Consider the following 20,723-nt stretch of genomic DNA (forward strand, 5'->3'; position numbering starts at 1 on the left):
CAGGACGATGATCCAAAACACACCAGCAAGTCCACCTCTGAATGGATGAAGAAAACCAAAATGAAGACTTTGGAGTGGCCTAGTCAAAGTCCTGACCTGAATCCTGTTGAGATGCTGTGGCATGACCTTAAAAAGGAGGTTGGTGCTGGAAAACCCTCCAATGTGGCTGAATTACAACAACTCTGTAAAGATGAGTCGGCCAAAATTCCTCCACAGCTGGAAAAGACTCTGCAAGTTATCACAAACGCTTGATTTCAGTTGTTGCTGCTGAGGGTGGCCCAACCAGTTATTAGGTTTAGGGGGCAAACACTTTTTCACACAGGGCCATGTGGGTTTGGATTGTTTTTGTCCCTTAATAATAAAAACCTTCATTTAAAAACTGTATTTTGTGTTTACTTGTTATCTTTGACTAATATTTAAATTTGTTTGATGATCTGAAACATTTAAGTGACAAACATACAAAAAAATTGGAAATCAGGAAGGGGACACTTTTTCACACCACTATATATATGCAGATAGATAGATAGATAGATAGATAGATAGATAGATAGATAGATAGATAGATAGATAGATAGATAGATAGATAGATAGATAGATAGATAGATAGATAGATAGATAGATAGATAGATAGATAGATAGATAGATAGATAGATAGATAGATAGATAGATAGATAGATAGATAGATAGATAGATAGATAGATAGATAGATAGATAGATACTTTATTAATACCACAAGGGGAAATTTTTTATGACAAGATTTACAAGTTGCTTTGGCTGCAGGGCACTGAGGAAAAATAGCTACACGGTCGTCAGAACCACACCTGAAACAGCAACAAGAGGATGAGGAATGGCATTAAGATGTGTTGCTGGCATCACATTAAAAAAAACAACATTGTTTGTACCACACTTAATCAATGGGACATTTGTTGTTGCATAAATGTTAAACTATTAAACTATCCAAGTGTATAAATTTTGTATTTTTGTTCTTCATCTGAAAGTACAGTATTTTTTGCAGTTCAGTGTACATTACGTCAAATAATTACTTGATGAAACTTCACCATCTATCCACTTTCACTCCCTTCACCAACCAAATGTGTGCACTTTCCATTTTTCTCTTTCTCCTCAGCTCCTTTTTTTTCCTACATTATTAAATTATTTGTAAACATTAGTACTATTGAATACATTTCTGATCATGGTAGCAAAGATAGTTCACCAAAGCCGTGCAGCCTTTTTGTCTTCTGTTTTAAGCAGGACTATAGTGTGCTGTGTGACAGTCTTCTATCCACTCAGTAAGGGTTAGGGTTAGGTAAGGGTTTTTGTGAATGAAACGTGCTCGCAAACACAGCAGAACAAATAATCCTACATAATAATCTTAGTGCAGTTGCTTATGCTAATGATTAAATGTCACTACCTTGTACCTCCTCATGAATATGTGGCATCTGTCACAACCAGCAATAAGATTGTTTTATAGAATTGAGATTTAGAACAAGAATATGATGTTGTTTTTGCACGAGGCCTAATGAATCAAAGTAACTAAACACGTGTCCTATAGCATGAGGAAGTATCAACTATGGTGCGATGATGGCGACAAAAGGGTGCTGAAGGCCTTTTTACAGATTGAGACATTAACAAAAGAAAGAAATTATCTTGTAATAGGCTATTAGGAGGCTGTCATAGCTTTTATACTACACAAGTGACAAACTACATTACTTATGTAGGAAATATAACAGAGGAAATGTGTATTATTCAAGGAGTCATTTATCTTGAAGACCAATAATTTAAAAAAAAGAGAAAACAATAAAAGTATCACTAAATCTTTTTGGTGAATAATATTTAATAAACCTAATGTGGAAATAACCCACTGAACAATATGAATGTGCTATCCAACCTGATATTCACCTAGATTAGATAAAAACTTGCAGGGCGCAGCCGTCTTTAACTAATGATGTCACAAGACTGGTCACTGCTGTTTCCTTGTAAACATGCCACAGATGTAAATGAATCTGGTTTCTATTTTGCCTGCATGTCTATGGGTGGGTGCATCCTTTCTACAGACTCCTCACATGGCTGATTCTCCAGGTGGGGCCGTTTCTGATTCCACTGATCACCGGCGCTGCAGTATATCTACCCTGGTCCTTCACTCCACCGATGTCAGCTCACCTGGTCTCACCTGGTATTCTCGCTGCCGGACCCGGTGTGCATATCAGCCGCCCGTTCCTCACCTTCTGAACCTTTGTGTAACCCTGTGGGGTCTCAGGAGAATCTCCCTGCTTGTGTGACTTCCTGCTCTGGTCTCCCCACCGCCTGGAACTCTCTGCCTGTCCTGTCCGTGAATGATCACGGTGATCTGCTTACGTGCTGCATGATTGCGATGATGACCAGCAGCCTCTCCCCTCTGGCAGCCAGCTACCAAAATCTGAACTGGAAGCTCCATAGCAGCCGTTCACAAACCAACGGACCTCGCTGCTGGGTGTCGCTTGGTTCAGACGTATCTCTTGACAAATAAGTAGATAAAGGCAAGCATTGCCATCTCTCCTTCCCTGCGTCAGTTAAACAACATAGTCTGTGTTAAAACTGTTAGAAAAATTACTCAGAGGCTGTATTCAAAATCAAACATATCGGACATTTATTCTTGCAAGAAGGAGCAAATACATGTACACTCAAAGAAAGATGTCCAGCATTGCTTGAAGTCTCTCCTCCGTAGTTCAGCTTATATACAGTGTGACAAACAGTTGACAGTCACCCCCACTTCCTCTGGAAATCTGATTTTGTAGATAGTACTGAGTGAGGTCGTAGGTCACAAGATAAAGGTACAGAGATGTTGTAACTGAGACTATAGAACCATGTTGTGCAACAGATAGACAAACATTTGACAAGTATGATGAGTTCATTATTTTTCCGTCATAAACCCACTTTTGCCAGGTCTACCCGGCCTTTGTGGAAGGACTTCCCATCTTGCATTCGACTGAGAAATTACTGCATTTTTTTTTAACTTCCTCAGTGAGTATAATCACAATCTTTTAGCAAAAAAAAAAATCTGCCCATAGGGTAAGCTCATTTTACTTGGCAAGAAAGAGTCCAACCATTGAAAGACTGACAAACAAAAAATAAATAAATACCTGCAACGCCCACTGCCTCCACTTTGTCTCCAATCAAGCGTTGCCAATGGGATAGTTGGTACATGCACTCACCTTGTCTCCTCTGCCCTCCTGTACTGAGTCAGCAGGTTCCTGGACATTCTCCCACACTCCCCTCACCTGTTCACCTGAATCCTGGATCTCCACTGGTACAGGCCAAAGCCTGTTTCTGGACTCCTGCTTGTTTCAGCCAGACCCCGCTGCACCCCTGCAGCACTGGACTCTTCTGCAACTTTGAGACTGGCTCTCCGTGCCTGCTTTCGGGTCCTCATTGGGCCACATATCACAACATACCCAGCTTAGAAGCAACTTCTGTCTATGTGGTTGGAGCTCTAATTGTTTTCTGAAATCTGCTGAAGAGCGGGTGTCGACGCTGTTAACTCCTCACCACTTTTTTAATGGCTCCACTCTGGCTTTCGCACAACCATTTTAATAATCCCAAATTTCAAATCGCACGTCAAAACAGCAGTAAATTGAGGTGCACTGTGTATGGGCCAACATGACTTTCTGTAGCCGCGTGCAGTAACACGACTACTTTCTAGTCACAAAGTTACCAAAATGGACCATAAACATCATAATGTTATGAATAAAGCAGCCATCAAAGGACAAAACGGCAGTTCAACGAGGCTTAATGCACCGAAACATGATTTAAAATCATATTATACAGCTACTGTGACAATAATGATGCTCTCAGATCTGCAGACATCTGCTGGATCTGGTCAGAAACAGCAATGTTTACCTGGAAAAGTATTTAAAATAGAAACCAGGGGCCGTATTCGTCTTTGAGAGCTCCTAACTCAGCCTAATTTTTTTTTTTACAATTTTGATTTACATGAGACAAAGTGACTTAAATTATGGCACACATTTATTGAGTGTATTATACAGTACAAGGACACTTTAATGGTCACACAGAGTAAAGAACTGAATAATTTACAAATGCATTTTGTTATGGAAGGTGTGGGGCATAATATGCCACGAGGTTAGAGCAGTGGTCCCTTCAAAAGTGGTCGCTGGTGTGTTTTCCACAGTGCTCATGCTGTTCAGAGACTAGAAGAGCGTGAAAAGGCGGGGCTCGGTGGTGCAGGTATTCATCGTGGTTGGTAGAAAACTATGAGAAAAGTCAACGTATAAGATGAGAAAAGTAGCACAAGAAACAAAAAACCCTGACACGAACTACGATCCCCAATAGGTCCAATAACGCGTATTCTTGGGAAAAAAAACTGAGCCACGTTAACCCCTGACAGGAAAGATTTCCAATATATTTCTTTGCTGAACAATACAAAAAAAATACTGAATGCAGCACAGCAAGTTTCAATAAAATGTCAAAAGATTATCACAAAAAATAACCACACAGATCATATGATGTGTGCATGCGTACAGTGTCAGGTCTCACCTGAAGGAAATGGGAAGGAGCCTTGACGGTTGCACCCAGCTCCCTTGCTGGCCCAGTGCCGGATTCAGGAAGCAGTTGCAGGGCTCTGAACACAGCTGCAGCATGCTCCACTGCTGGTGAAAAATTGATGAATTTGATGAAAAAAAGCATAATACAAGGCAGTTCCATAAATTAGATGGTTTTAACTACAAGATCATGGACACACCAGCTGACCGACTGAGCCCTGTGGGATTTAGAAGCCTATATTTTCGCACACCATGCCAAGGTCACTTATGGGGGACCAATTGTCTGTAATGTGTCAGATACTTAACGTGTTTCTACTCAAACACTGATGTGTTGTGGGGATGCCGTGAATGTACCAGAGTAGAGGACTATTTTCCTGGAAAGGTTCAGATCTGTCCTCAATATTCCGTTACCACAGTCCTTCTACATACAATACATGCTGACAATGAACGTACCTGTTCAGTTGTCTGTGGATGGGTGGTCTCTGAGAGGACAACAGGACAGGAGACTTTCACAGGGCTCACCTGCAAGAAAACCGTTTAAAATTTTGAAAAACATTTGTGTCATGGCTTTGATGTAAACACTGCATATCTGGACACAGTAGAGTCTCTCAACAGAGATAAGAGTTGAATTAGATTCTAATAGTTTCAAATGAACTATTCTGCAAACGCTGAACAATGTGTAGTTGTGCGACATACTCGTATTCTCCACGGGTAGTCTTCACCTTTGTAGGCGTACGTAATATCTTCTCCTTCTTTTATATCTTTAATGGCAAACAGACAGAGGTGCTTCTTTCCGTCAACGGCAATTCTTTTCATCCTACAGTTTGGATGTCTGTGCTCATCATTGACGAGCCGTCCAAACGATCCATCGTCTCTGGAGGCATCAATACTTCAAAAAAAAAAGACAGAAACAAGAGAAAAGAGGAAAACATCTGGTTACAATTCAATTTATTTACATTGCAGGATCACATTGTTAAATATTGAGTAAAGTTGTTAGAAGAATAAAACTAAAATCTTACCACCATTTTTTCCCTCTCCACTTGAATGGCAGGAAAAATGCAGTGCATGCTGGGTGATACACTTTTCTTCTTCTCTGAGATTCAGCGTCGCTTATCATATCTCCCCGGTATTCAACCACAAATTCTCCTTTGCAGAAAGGTCTCAGAGCAAATATACCACGTCCTATAAGAATAATGAGGAAATAACAAAACAGGAAACCTGTGATTCTACCGATTAAAAAATATTGAAGTGTATTCATTTGATGGTGGCTTGATTGAGTTAAACTGCTAACTAGTGCTTCTTTTATGTAAAGTTTTACAGTGCTCATCATATAGATATATATTATATACAATCGTACCTTTCACTGCATTGATGTACTTCACCTCTAATTTCAATGTTTTGTCCGTCTTTGAACGAACGTGCTTCATGGCATCTTTCAGAGGACTGATGTTCATTGTCATTTCAAACTGTGGAGAAATACATAAAAGGTGAGATGGCATCGACTTCAATTATAATTCAAATTAAATCCAAAAATTGTTAGCTGAATAAACTATATCTAATTATTTACCTGTACATGCGTAAGTGAGGAACAGGGGATGGATATTGTTAAGATGTTAATGATTCAACACTCCAATCACACTTTAATTGGTTCTTTGTTTTTAGAGTGTACTCTCTAAATGTCCTTAATGTTGCAGTACATGTTATCTTGTACTAGATAACATGTACTGTGTGTGATTCTGTGCTAGGTTATGTTTACAATAATACAACATATATGTATGCCATATCATATTACCTATATATAGGTCGTATTATCAACTATTAATCCTAAGGTGTAGACGACAGGCTGTGTTTGTGAATGAAGGTGTAGACAACAGGCTGTGTTTGTGAATGAAGGTGTAGACAACAGGCTGTGTTTGTGAATGAAGGTGTAGACAAAAGACTGTGTTTGTGAATGAAGGTGTAGACAAAAGACTGTTTGTGAATGAGAGTGAAAGTACTTGGCCAAACCAAAAGGCCACAGGAGGGGGTTGTGGGATTACATACTGTTGTTCTTTGAGGCATAAACAGGAACACAGGGCTGACACATATTGGCTTTGTACTAGCAGGAGCCCAAGTCCAACAACTGCAACATTAATGAAATTCAAAAAAAATTCTTTGACCATATTTTTACTGTGTGATAGCAAAAACACACTAGTCCATGAATATCTTTTTTAATCAGATATCTTTGTTCCAGCCAGACTGAGCTAGCTGAGCAGTTTAGTGTTTCTATTTTCTGTATTTATTCAGTTGGAGACTAGAAATCCTCTCTTTTTGCTGGGTGGTTGCTAAGGGTCGGACTACTTCCTGGAGTAGGAAACATTGCATACGTTACATAAGAGTCCCCACAGTATGAATACATGTTGATTGCATGTTTTATTTAGATAATAGTGTTGTTTAATCGCAATATTACAATTACAATATTGGGGGGGCACCTATTTGCGCATTTTGCGTTCATGCGCACACACACACTACTATTGTGGGAAGGAAAAACGGATGCACAATTTGTTTTAAAGCTGTGTTGTTATAAACATCCTAACATGTTTTTACACTGTAATTAAACAGCGGGACCTCAACGGTTTCACTGCCGGTCAGCGAAACCGGAAGGAGAACCACCAGAACCACACACTGTGGACGTGTTGTAACACCGTCCACAAACAATAAGCCTGAGCTGAGCGGTGGCATGTATGTTTGTTTGTTTGTTTGTTTGTTTTCACAAACAAAAATTGACAAAACAACAACATCGTTATGGAAAGCAAGAGAGGTGCATTTCCAGCAGTTTTTAAAGCTTTACTGTCATGAATTAAACCGTAAATAAACACATGGAATCTCAAACAGCGCGACCTCCACGGCTTCACTGCCGGACAGTCGGCGAGTCGCATAGCATGCAGGTACGTACACACACACACACACACACGCACGCACGCACGCACGCACACACACACACACACACACACACACACACACACAAACCGCGCTTTAGCGGGAAACTTACGGTAGCTGTCCGGGACTGTCTGCTCATCTTCGGCTCCAGGGACGTGAAGACCACCCTCCTTCATCGGAAGCTCCGTCGTCCATGAACTCCAGTCAATGGCCGTCTTCTTAGAAACCGGCATCGGACGTGTTTGAGGAAAGCCTCGACTGAGCTGCCGCCTGGTCTCCTACCTGCGGACGTAATTGAGAAGAGCCTGGTGGTCCAGGGGCTTCTCATGCTGCAATCTGTAAAACTGCCCAGGTGAAACAAATTATATACCTTTTTATATTTCAAATATACTGACATTTTCTAAATTGTACTATCTGCAAATATATCAAAAGTATACTATAATCTCGCTTGTACCAATTTTTACAATACAACTTTTATATATTAAAAGAAAAATATACTGTAAGTGAAAGTTTAAGGTAATTACTAAAGTTTATTTATTTGAGCTCTGTTTTGTAAATATATTTTAAGTGTATTTACTTGAAATTTGTTTTGGATTTTTTTTTTATTGTACTCACTAAAGTGTATTTATTTGAACTTAGTATTTATTGGAATTTAGTTTTTAAATACATTTTTTATATATATTTTTAAATGTATGCTCAAAATGATCATTGTACCAATGCACTGAAAGCATATTTCCAAAAAATACACATTTTAATATCCTGAAGTTTTAGCATATTTTAAGTTATATTTTAGTTCAATTACAAAGTGAACTTAGTCATGCTTGTATTTCAGTATATTACTTGTAAAAGTTTTTGTAGAGTATTAAAATGCATTACTGTGACAATCTTAGAGCTTCAGCCATGATGAGACTGTCAGACTGTTCTACTGTATGTGGAGCTCCTCTCTGCTTTTAGGCTTGTTAAAAAAAAAAAAAATCCAAAAAAACCCCCCGGTATTGTTAAAAAAAAAAAAGATTGGGGCAGCACAGTGGTGCAGTGGTTAGCACTGTCACCTCACAGCAAAAAAGGTTCCAGGTTCGAATCCGGTCCTGGGCCTTTCTGTGCGGAGTTTGCATGTTCTCCCTGTGCTTGCATGGGTTCTCTCCGGGTTCTCCGGCATCATCCAAAAACATGCACCTCAGGTCAGGTTACCTGGCTAGTGGCAGCCTGTTGCAGCATCTCCCCCCTGAGAGCCCCCCTGCTGTAGTGAAGACATTTCCCCTGGGGGATTAATAAAGTCTATAAATTTTTTTACATGGAAACAATTTTTTTTAATTTTTTAATTTTATACACTTTATTAAAAATTAAAATTAAAAATGTTTTTACATGGAAACAATTTTTTTTAAAATTTTTTAATTTTATACACTTTATTAATCCCCGAGGGGAAATTTCTTCACTACAGCAGGGGGGCTCTCAGGGGGAGATGCTGCAGCAGGCTGCCACTAGCACGGCGCCAGGTAACCTGACCTGAGGTGCATGTTTTTGGATGATGGGAGGAAGCCGGAGAACCCGGAGAGAACCCACGCAAGCACAGGGAGAACATGCAAACTCCCCACAGAAAGGCCCAGGACCGGATTCGAACCCGGGACCTTTTTTGCTGTGAGGTGACAGTGCTAACCACTGCACCACCGTGCAATCCACCTCATGTTAACACAACCTGCACTACACAGAAATATCTCTACAGTCAACAAGTTTATTCCCGGTTTGCACTTCATGAAGAGTTTATTAAATAGCTGCATCCAGACTAGTGACACTATTTGGACAGTTTTGACATCATATCCAAATATCTTCATTTGTTTACTAGTTTTTTCTGTGTCTTGTTCTCTCAGTTGTGTCCCTGCAGTTTGTTGTAAAAGTGAATGTTTGCTCATCACTCATGTTGTGCTCACGCGATGTTGTTGTTGTTGTTGTTGTTTTCTGAGTGAGCTGTGTCCCTCCTCGGTAAACAGGCCGGGTCATCAGGATGTGAGGAAGTTGCTGAGACGGTTCGGTTGCGGGTCGGTGTGTCGCGTGGCTCGATCCGGGCGGACTGACGCGCATGAATGGGCGTCACCGCGCCGCCGCCAGTGGGAGGAGAAGCTCTCCAGAGCGCAGCCGACGCGCACACGGTCAGTGTTGGGTAACCTGTTCACCATGGTGAGCCGCGCGCTCAGCTTCCTGCCCATCGCGTTCGCTCTGCTGCTGATCCCGCTGCCGCTCGCTCCGGGGCGCGGCGCGGAGCGAGCGTTGGCGGCGGCGGAGTACTCCTCCAAAACCGACCTGGACTACGAGTTCGGGGACTACCGGGGGAAGTGGTGCATCGACGACCACGGCTTCGTGTACAACATCGGAGAGGTTTACTACCCGAGTCCCACGGCGTGTCCGTGCACGTGCACCGTCGACGGACCCGTGTGCGTCCGACCCAAGTGTCCCCGCATCCACCCCCGGTGCACGCGGATCCGGTACAAGGAATGCTGCCCGGTGTGCGAGGCCATGGCCAGAGTCTGTGTCTACGGGGGCAAAACGTACCGACTCCTGGAGGAGTTCAGGGTGAGAAACATCCACACTTTTCCACCCCCCTCAATTCTCCCATTCACAAATCCACCGCTCCAACTGCGTGAGATTTGTGCGCATCACAACATGATTGTTTTGAGATCTGAGCTTCCTGTTTAAAAGTATCCTCCTTTCCTCATCGCGTTGCCTTCAGGTGTCCAACAAGTTCAGAAAATACAGCAGAGTACATGATTCACTCTTGTGAGTCACTTACAGGTTGTGCTGTTTTACTACTAGACTTTTATTTAGAAACATTCAAAATATTAAGTGATCAGAATAGGTTCAAATCAATGTTTTTTTTTTTTACAACATTTACAAAAGTTTGTATTTACTTTTTATAGGCACTCATTTATATATTGTCCAAACTAATTCTCAATAAAAGGCTTAAAGCTGCACATTTTTTTATTGCACACATTTCTTTTTTGTTTTGCTTTTCACAGCTCCTCATGTTCACCGTTTGGTTCCATCTCATCGGTCTCATCTCCACCCACAGCAGCCAGCTGGTTTCTCCATCACAGCCTTTCAAAGGGTTCATATTGTTGTGCCCCCATGTAGTGAAAAATCAAAACGCCTCACATACAGCAGCTTTAAAGATGCACTTATAAATAGGCTATATTTTTTAATGCATGATGAAACACTGCAGCTTTACTTAAAGAACGTCGAAAGGTTTGGAGTTTGTAGTGGTTTTCACTAAAACTGTCATAATTCAATACTTCAAGGGGTTCTTGGTTAAAAGTGTCAGCGGTGCTAAATCATGAACTTCTTGTATTATTTAATTGAACCTCCATGAGAACACGCACTAACTGTAAAAAAACTGGTTAAACACTGACTGAAAGGCACCAGGATTAATGAAGCCTGGCTGTTAGCCTGGTCTGGACCAGGTTAACTGCACAGAAGGAATCTCCATGGTAACTGTGCCGCTGCTTTAGTGAAACCAAATCAAGGCTTAATTAAACCAGGATAACTGGAAAACCCAAGTTTCATCCTTTATCCAGGTTTTGTGAAACAGCCCTCGGGTGTATGTAAACATTAACATATTAACAAGTTCACAGCTGGTTTTTATTGTTTCCAAAAAGAAAAACAGTTTATGCAGGTTTTAAGACTACTGCACGTGCACAGAGTACATCTTCTTCACGTGCACGGAGCAGGAGAAAACGAGTAACGGGTATAAATTTCCTGGTTTGATCAGCATCAGTTCCTGAGTTCCACTCGTGTTTGTGAGCGCTGATCTGCCGCGTCTGCGATGGCGATGAAGCGACGAGCCGGGTGACGTGTTTCAAGAGGGGGCGGAGCTTCATCGTCCAAAGACCAAAGAAGGATGGTCAGGTCGAGAGACGCCAGCTGGCTTTTCTGTGTCACCGTGATTTCGTCCCCCAGAGTCAGACTGTCAACACCGAGTTCCGCCGGGACCTTCAGAGGCGTCTGAGGAGGAAACATTCACAGAGTTTCTCGCGCGCGACGACACAACCGTCGCTCCTCACCACTCCTACTCATCTGACTCGGCTCCCGGCGACTTCTCTCTGTTCCCCAAGAATTTGTCGCAAACTTTGATGTTTCTCTGCTCAAGTTTCAGGTGCGTAAAACATCGTCCGGAACTCGGGAACTGACGATGATCAATCGACAAAATTGATCCCAGTTACTCGTGAAGGTTACATCTTTCTCCCGCTTCGTGGAACTCATTGATCCACCCTCGTATGTGTTACAAGAGCACAGCGTGATGTCTTCGGGAGGGCGGGGGCCGGGGAGGGGACACGTCGACTGTTTTATGGAAGTGATGTCACAGAAACACATCAGCTGTGTTTGCTGGTCCTCTGATCCCTCTGGTCAGCTTCACCACCTGTAAAACCTGGACTCTGCTGGTGTGTTTCAGTTGTCGAGGTGTGAGCGATGTCGCTGCGAGTCCAACAGAGAGGTGTACTGCAGCATCGCGGACTGCCCGGCGCCACACTGCGTCAACCCCTCCTTCGAACCCAACCACTGCTGCCCCATCTGTACGACCGGTAAGACTCTGGCACGTATACAACACGCCTCCGAGAAACACTGATCTCATGTGCTCTCACTTTTCAAAAACGCTGAAGTCAGCGACTTCCCATGTTGAACACCAACACCGTAGTTTAGTTTGAGTACAAAAAAGTCTTCTGGCCATCAGAGCAGCTTCAGGGCTTCATGACAAGATAAGAGCCAAAGATCTGTGACAGCCTGCTCATGGAAGGTCTTATGAAAGAAGATTGAAAACACTTTGTGCACAGCTCCAGGCCGTGTGTCAACCGGTTAGTACCGTCGCCACAGGGAAGCACGGTGGAGGCAGCCGAGAGATGAACAGCCCAGATCCAGGCGGGCAGAGATCGAAGACACGCAAGCAAGAAGACTCCAACATGTAGCCGAAGGGGCGTCTGCAAATCAAGGGCCAGAATACTTCTGTAAATAAGAGGCCGTAGAACAGGGGTCTCAAACTCGCGGCCCAGACGATATTTCGTGGCCCCCACCTTAATATGAAAGTTTAATGTTAGTGCGGCCCGCGAGTTTTCTATGAATGGCACTTTCCAGTGTTGTGTGCGGAGCTGAACGAACCGACCAATCACGGTGGGGTATTTGGCTCTCGGGGGCGGGACATCGACCGGGCTGATGCAAGCAGAGAAACATTTCTCAATGAGTGAAAGTGACAGCAGCGTTGCCATGGAGAGTTTTCTTCCGGGCCTGGCTGGCTGCCTCGTTTCTATTCGGCAAACGTGGACATCCGTCCCAGCGCGCTGCGTTCACAACACTTCCAAAAAAAAAGTTTTTAAGTTGCTGCCCAGCGGGACATTACACGTATATATGTCTCTCTCTGACAAAATAAACCAAAGTGATGCGTACGCGGCGAGATAAAAGAAAGGAAATAATGTAGTCTAACGTGGTCTGCAGTCACATACCGACACCTGTCCGTCGGCAATAACAGTCCCCGATAACCCGGACCAATTATAGGGTCGCACCGTTATTTGGGGGTCATTATTTTTTTATTTGCATTGCCTCACATGATGAACACTACATCTATTTCTAGATGATGTCATAAACACGACAGTGACACCAAGTGGAATTAAAATATATTCCACAGCCCCAAACATGTCTTTTTCAAAGCCTGCAGTGAAGAGAAAGGTTGGTGATGAACAGACAATCCCAGGGAAAGTGGGAGATGCAATATTTTGTTGAGCACAGGGGCACCCCGACGTGTCTTATTTGCACAGAGAAAGTTGCGGTGCACAAGGAATACAATCTGAAACGTCATTACACAACTAGACATGCTGAGGAGTATGCAAAATACCAGGGATGCTGTGCGAGAGGAAGCGCTGCCAGGTCTCCAGCAGCAAGGAGTAGGCAAGAGAAGCCATGTTCAGAAGAACAGTTCATGTTCTTCAATGTTCCATTCATGTTCAGGACAATTCATGTTCAGAAGAACAGTTCATGTTCTTCAATGTTCCATTCATGTCCAGGACCATTCATGTTCAGAAGAACAGTTCATGTTCTTCAATGTTCCATTCATGTCCAGGACCATTCATGTTCAGAAGAACAGTTCATGTTCTTCAATGTTCCATTCATGTTCAGGACCATTCATGTTCAGAAGAACAGTTCATGTTCTTCAATGTTCCATTCATGTTCAGGACAATTCATGTTCAGAAGAACAGTTCATGTTCTTCAATGTTCCATTCATGTTCAGGACAATTCATGTTCAGAAGAACAGTTCATGTTCTTCAATGTTCCATTCATGTTCAGGACAATTCATGTTCAGAAGAACAGTTCATGTTCTTCAATGTTCCATTCATGTTCAGGACAATTCATGTTCAGAAGAACCATGTTCTTCAATGTTCCATTCATGTCAGGACCATTCATGTTCAGAAGAACAGTTCATGTTCTTCAATGTTCCATTCATGTTCAGGACAATTCATGTTCAGAAGAACAGTTCATGTTCTTCAATGTTCCATTCATGTTCAGAAGAACCCATTGAGGTTAAAGAACTGTTAATAAAGACGATTAAATCTTAATACAGCAGATATAGAAGACTGAAGAAACCACACATAGTTGCTGACTAGAGAAATCTAATTATTATTATTTTATTTATTACTGATTTATTTACTTATTAATTCTTAATTTGTTTATTTATTTTTTCATCTTATTTTGTGTTAAAAAAAAATAAAAATAAAGACATTTGAGAAGATTGGAATTTTTTTAACAAAGCTTTTCTTGTGGAGTACCCGATGCGGCCCAGCCTCACCCAGACTCTGCCTCCAGTGGCCCCCAAGTAAATTAAGTTTGAGACCCCTGCCGTAGAATATCAGTTATTGCAGTGCAGGTTGATGAGAAAATAACACTTTTATCAATTTAAATTAAATCCACAACAGAGAATGTGAATGAAGACAAATGAAGCAGTTTGCCAACTTGAAAACTTTGATCATGGGTAAACAACTTTACTTGTTGAAGCCAACCATCATCCATCAGTGATGTCATCGTTGGTTTGTGAACGTTATGAAGCCTCCAGTTCAGATTCTGTCCGTCACCATCTTTGCTAGTTCGGAGGGTTTGGAGCAGGAAGTGACCATATTTGGACGAGCTGGGGGAGGAGCCAGCGGTGGATCTGACCGATCTGATTGGAAACCTGACGATACTACGTCCCGCCCACCGATAGCTATAACCTGACTGCACCACAGGCCTGTCAATCAAACAGAAGCTACGTCCACTTTTAAATCCAGTCTGTGGTTGCAGCCCAGTCTTTTTATTTGATTCTTTAATACTTACATATCATGTTCAGGTTAAAATTAGTCTGAATGGTTTCCACACGAACAAGGTCCTCGTTTCATCCTCGTGTACACGTTAACCACATGTGGTGTCATACAATACACACACAAAGGGGGCATGACCTTACGTGTGTGTGTGTGTGTGTGTGTGTGTGTGTGTGTGTGTGTGTGTGTGTGTGTGTGTGTGTGTGTGTGTGTGTGTGTGTGTGTGTGTGTGTGTGTGTGTGTTCACTCTGCAGCTCCCGGAAGCAACACCGGTTGCGTCACCTCACACACGCTGAGCAGCTTACAGAACCATCATTGTTATGTCATACATGCTTTCATCGCCACTGGTATTAAAGTCCCTGAGTGTGTGTGTGTGTGTGTGTGTGTGTGTGTGTGTGTGTGTGTGTGTGTGTGTGTGTGTGTGTGTGTGTGTGTGTGTGTGTGTGTGTGTGTGTGTGTGTGTGTGTGTGTGTGTGTGTGTGTGCGTGTGTGTGTGTGTGTGCGTGTGTGTTTGTCTGGAATAGCTGCATGGATAATAATAATCACCGATTCTTTATGAGCCTTTAAGAGAACAGGAAGCTGCTCCTTGCGGTTTAATGACAGTTGTAGTTAAGTCGTACCTTCTATTTTTACTGCTGCTCTGCTGGACAGACAGTGGGACAGATGGTTTGGTTTGTTGCGTCAATGTTTTTTTTTTTTTCTGGCTGCTGCCAAATTCTCTCCAGTCAGCTGTGTTTTATCGGCGGGACCTGGCAGCGGATGAACTGTACTTCCTGTCCTCCCGCTGACTACTTTTGGTAATTGTTTCCCAGGTAGCTGCCAAATCAAGGAACCCCCATCTGTGAAAGGGAGCTGCAAATGATTTCAAAGGCAGGATCTTTGCATTTTCTGCTTGCGCGCTCATCAGTACGTCGTCCTCCAAACAATGTCGAGCTAATTTCCTGTGCAAAGTCAAAAGGTCGAGAATAAACTCAATATTTGAAGATTGTCAAACTTTTGAAAGTGTTCGGACTCAAATGCACGACTCTCCGACAGACTGCTCAGTTTAAAGATCTTTACAGAAAAATTGCAGCAGAAGTATCATAATAAAGCCAAAAACAAAGACACGGGGGAGGCAAAAACAGGTCCAGTTATAAAAAGACACCGGTCAAACACAAAGAAAACTAATTGAGAAAAAACCTCTGGACCGAAAAGCTGTGAACTACAACGAACTGGCAAAGAAGACACAGGTTATATAGACAGGAGAGCGGGAAGACAAGCAGACACGGGTGGAAACGATCGGGACGGGTGGGAAGACGAAAGGACAGGAAGTTAAGACAACAGAAACAAGACACAAGGAGAGTTACCAAAATAAAACAGGAAATGAACATTAAAAAAAAACTCAGGACAGCGAGCCAGAGGACCAGAGCACGAGGAAAAGACATTGACAAGACTAAACCACGAGAACAGAGGAAAGTGGACAAGAAGAAACTAATACGACCAAAACTTAAACAACAAGGATGAACCGTGACATTGTGATTCAATATATCCTGTTTGTGTGCAGGAGTAACCATGGATACCCTTGAATCTGTCCATGAACAGCTAGTTCAGTTTACACAAATGCCAAAAAAGAAGAACGTTATTGTAAACATTTTTACTTAATGTTAAGGAAGTGTTACATTTTTATTTGTTCCTGATCTGTCTATCAACTGTTCACAGGACAGCTACAAGAAGAAAGTTTCTAAAACTTTCCCAAATTCAGCAGGTGGAGAAACACCAAGGAGGATTTGCAGTGGCTAGTGGCCTGCTGGCATTTATGTGGAGTTGTGTTTTTCTGTTCATCTGAGGATGATCTTAAAGACACTAAATTCAGATTTATAAAACCTGTGGAGGCAAAAAGCAAAGAAAATGCTGCAATTGGAAACGTGTTGCAGCACTTTTACGCACAAAACTATTCAACAATGTTCACATTTTGAGAAAAATATTCAAACCTGACACCGTTCTGCAGTTCAGTGTAACAGAAAGCTGTAATGGCGCATGCTTGGTTCTCCACTTGCTCTCCTTAGTTTTTGAATTCATATTAAAGTTTAAAAAAAAGAAAAAAAAAAAAAGGTCATTAACTTAAGGCTTTAGCGTTGATTTAATTGAGTGAGTGTAATACAGAACATGTTTTTCACTGCCCTCTTGTGGCCACAGTTGGTAAACATAGAACTAGAAAAAGTAGACAGGCTTACATGTAAGCTACACTTCCTGTTAGCGCTTTCTAAATAAAATGTAAAGCCTTTGTTTTTGTTTTTAAAAATGGGCTTCAAAGCGATTTTTGTCTGACTTAATAGTAGCAGAAGCAACGTGCATGTTTACTGCCCTCTTGTGGCCACGGTTGGTAACCACAAAAATAGTAAAAGTAGACAGAATTAGATGCAAATTTTACCTCCGGTTAGCTCTTTCTAAATAAAACGTATAGTCTGTCATTGTTCTTAACAAACTTGCTTCAAAATGATTTTTTTTTTTTTTTGTCTGACTTAATAGCAGCAGAAGCAACGTGTTTGTATAAAAGGAAAGACGAACCGTGTTTAACATAGACTGCTTTTGAAAAACTGTTAACATTTGAGGACATTTAATTTAAAAAAAACATCATCAATTGATCGACCTGACTCTCGGTGCTTTCTACAGCAAGACCACATCTAGAAACAGACGCACGAACTAATGAGCAGAATTTGAGATTTAGCTTCTCTCGTTAACAGCTGAAAGTTGCGTATGTGATAGTTACGGGTCGTGAGCAAAAATGACACCGCTGGTTTGGATGTTAATGATACAGCGGACCGTAAGATGTGAAATTAAATGTGAGATTCATCGTTACGGGTATAATAATGCCGGTCACATTTAATTTAGACAATCTGGCTTCAACTCCGCACCTCACCCCACCGCCCAGCTACGTGAGGCAGCTCAACGTTTGTCGGTCTTATCGACTCCTGACAAGCAGGTGAATAAACATTACTTCCCAAATTGCTGAATTCTAAGAAAAAGGTAAGAAAGACACGGCCAGGAAGCGCTCCAATCAATCACTACAGTAATTCCAAAAATGGGCTCAAGGTTGACACATAATATGCTAATTTCCTCGATACGGTGTCGGCGTAACCTCCAGATGAACCCCGCCGGTGGAGGTCCGCTGTTCTGAACGGAAGGAGACGGTTCTAGAACAGGAAACCCTGTTTGACGGGGGGAGGCACTTTGACGCGACACGGTCTTTCCTGTCCCTCCAGGTCCCAACTGCTTCGCTGGCAGCCGGGTGATCCCAGCAGGGGAGCGCGTGAACGTCGACGAGTGGACGGTTTGCTACTGCACTTACCGGGACGGCACCTGGCACACCCACCCGCACGCCACCTGCGAACAGCGGCCCGAGCCCACCCCGACCCTGAGCGCCCGCACCGAGCCCCCGAGAGGGGGGAGACCCTTCATCCCCAGACTGGACTTGATACCGTAAATTAGAGCGCGTGACAGAATTCTTCAGGTACAAATAAAGTCACCGTTCTGTCACACCGCGGTTTTCAGATTACCGGACCACGACTCGTGTTGTTGAGAATCATCCAGCCCACATCTAGCCGGCGGGGTTCTGGTTCCTGCACCTGCTGTAGCACTGCTCGGAGCATTTCCTTCTAAAGGGACAGAAAAGTCGGTTCTCTTTGGGAACCTGAAAACACCAGTATCTTAAGTCGGAACCACAATCACCACAATATCCATGATTGGCTCGTGCAGCTCTGTAAAGCACCTATTTACAGGTGAACTTTGTTCTTCGTGTGTTGTGATGTCGTTCCTCTCGAAGCCGGTGAACGTGCAGGCCGGTGTGTGATGTGGCACCGCGGTTCCAGAATGAAATATCGCCACCTTCACATCAAATTTAAGTCTTAATTATGAGCTGCCATGTCGAGGAATACAATTCACATTACCTGTGAAAGTTCCAGAGTTGGAGATACCAGGAACCTTTGACAGCTACTACACTTTACACCTGGTGGTTCAAAGTTTGAACACAACTATTCACGTCATAGTTTTCCTTTATTGTTGCCATGGACACCGGCAGACATCAAAACCATGAAACATGTATTTGTTTTTAGGGTTTTTGAAGTAGCTTCCGTCTGCTTTAATAACAGCGTTGTGCACTTTTGGCGCTTTCTCAACCAGCTTCCTGAAGTCGTCACCTGGAGATCCCACACGTTGAGCCCTCTCAGCCGGGTTAGAAGTCATGTGATTGGGTCATTGTGCTGTTGTAACGATGGTCCCTCTAAGGTCCCAATGCATGCTGCTGCAAAATGCTGCGGTAGCCAGGCAACCGCATATTCAGGTACCTTCGACTTACCTTCTCCGAGTCTCACAAAAACATGACGAGCGAAGCCTCACATCCCCCGTCTGGACTCATCTGACCGAAGTCGGCGTTTCCTCAGGTCACTTCACTCTTTGTGCTTCTCGGTTGCAGCAGTTTTCTTCTTCAGTCGCCCCGAGAAGACCCGAGTCACACAACCTCCGATCTCCACCAGCGGAGGCAGAGATGTGTGTGCTGCTTGTGGGCTCTAATCTGAGTCAGCTGTTACCTGATGACCTTCAGCTGTGCAGCAGAGGGTCGTTGGTCTTCCTCTCCCTCTCACGCAGACCGACTCGCCTTCACGGACCGGTTTCTCTTCGCTCTTTTCGTTTTAAGCAGTTCTTACCGTATTGCGGTTCACATTATTTGCAACAGTACGTTGACGCAAACACATGCAGAACCTAAGAAATCCCACCAGGTGACTTGTGACGAGGTTCACCTGTTAACTGGAAACCAGGTGACGACATCATGAAGATTTTGCCAACGGCGTGCAAAGGTGTCCTTAATGCCAACTGTTGCTACTTTAAAAACTCTTTAACATAAATATTTAACTCTCAGGATTTACGCTGAAGTTCATGAGCCACCGATGACTGGATGACCGGAGCCGAGGACACGGCTGCACACATGCAGCGGCGTCCTGGTCGTGTGCTTCTTTGACCATCTTCCACCATCTACCCACCGAGTCCCCTCGTTCCACGGGCAAATGAGGACGGAGCTGATGAAGACTCGTTGTGGGAGATGAAGGTGGACACACACACAGAGCTGGAAATGAACACATGAACACACTACACCGCTGTAAATGTGTATGTACGTGTATGTGTAGTGCATGCCAGTTAGCATGTCACCCCCCCCCCCCCCCGTTATATAGTACGTACAGCTGTCCACAAGTCCCAGTCCCTCGTGATGGTCCTCAGACCTGGTTCAGATGCTCTCAGGTTTGTCTTCGGTGTTGTATCTCCATTTACTGTGTACTGAACATCCTGTGATGTCCCGAAAGGTTGTGAAATAAAGCTTGTACAGATGATCGCACCGTGTCCTGGTCTTTACAGGGTGCAGTGCGCCCTCTGGTGGCTGTTCTGAGGAAGTGCCTCAACTACAGAGCCGTTAAAACTCCAGCGTTTGGAGCTCAGTGAACGAGGTCCTGTCAAACAGCAGAATAACCGCTCTTCAATATCAAACGGACTCGCTGACTAAAGAGCAGAAAAACATGCTGCTGTTGTGGTGAGGCACAAGAAACAGAAATGTTCTATTTGATATAATAAATTCAATCCATGTCTAAATACTGGCTGCAGAGACAAATAATTGATCTAACAATAACAGTAATTAGCTCAAAGCCTAATAAGGTACATTATTTATTTGTGTCAGTGAGCACCAACGCTACCAAACACACACTGATGATAACGAGCAAACTAATGTTGCAGCTGGAAAATATATTTTGATTGAAGGAAACAAATTTAAACATGAAAAAAATTCCCTGATATTTAGGACTTGGAGCGAAAACTATCAAATTCCCCGTCCAGAGAAGAGTTGATAAAACTGCGGTGGGAACCTGATGAAAACTTATTCTGAGCTATATTTCATATTAGCAGACGACTTATGACAGCGGCA

The 20,723-nt window shown here is 43.0% G+C and overlaps 2 protein-coding genes across 4 annotated transcripts; one reads left to right on the forward strand and one right to left on the reverse strand.

Annotated features, from left to right (window-relative positions):
* Positions 1–4,001: 4,001 nt before the first annotated feature.
* LOC138614901 (N-lysine methyltransferase KMT5A-A-like) lies at positions 4,002–8,419 on the reverse strand. 3 transcript variants are annotated; one of them, XM_069688492.1, is made up of 8 exons: positions 8,331–8,419; positions 7,567–7,736; positions 5,893–6,001; positions 5,555–5,717; positions 5,232–5,424; positions 4,989–5,057; positions 4,531–4,643; positions 4,002–4,245 (listed from the first exon to the last, which is right to left on the reverse strand). In XM_069688492.1, exons 2-8 carry the CDS (start codon positions 7,591–7,593, stop codon positions 4,185–4,187), a joined length of 735 nt encoding a protein of 244 aa, XP_069544593.1. In that variant the 5' UTR covers positions 7,594–7,736; positions 8,331–8,419; the 3' UTR covers positions 4,002–4,184. The 3 variants fall into 3 exon arrangements, with proteins under 3 accessions (XP_069544593.1, XP_069544594.1, XP_069544592.1); XM_069688493.1 differs by lacking the exon at positions 8,331–8,419 and having other exon boundaries at positions 4,531–4,640; positions 7,567–7,887; XM_069688491.1 differs by lacking the exon at positions 8,331–8,419 and having other exon boundaries at positions 7,567–7,887.
* Positions 8,420–9,419: 1,000 nt separating this feature from the next.
* LOC138614900 (von Willebrand factor C domain-containing protein 2-like) lies at positions 9,420–20,139 on the forward strand. The gene is made up of 4 exons (XM_069688490.1): positions 9,420–10,022; positions 11,896–12,025; positions 18,022–18,269; positions 19,674–20,139. Exons 1-3 carry the CDS (start codon positions 9,627–9,629, stop codon positions 18,240–18,242), a joined length of 747 nt encoding a protein of 248 aa, XP_069544591.1. The 5' UTR covers positions 9,420–9,626; the 3' UTR covers positions 18,243–18,269; positions 19,674–20,139.
* The last annotated feature ends 584 nt before the right edge of the window (positions 20,140–20,723 follow it).

This window comes from Brachyistius frenatus, unplaced genomic scaffold (genome assembly GCF_029030835.1).
Source record: "Brachyistius frenatus isolate BFR_SWC_R1_liver_20210118 unplaced genomic scaffold, ASM2903083v1 Contig_611, whole genome shotgun sequence".
In the NCBI taxonomy this organism is placed as follows: domain Eukaryota; kingdom Metazoa; phylum Chordata; class Actinopteri; family Embiotocidae; genus Brachyistius; species Brachyistius frenatus.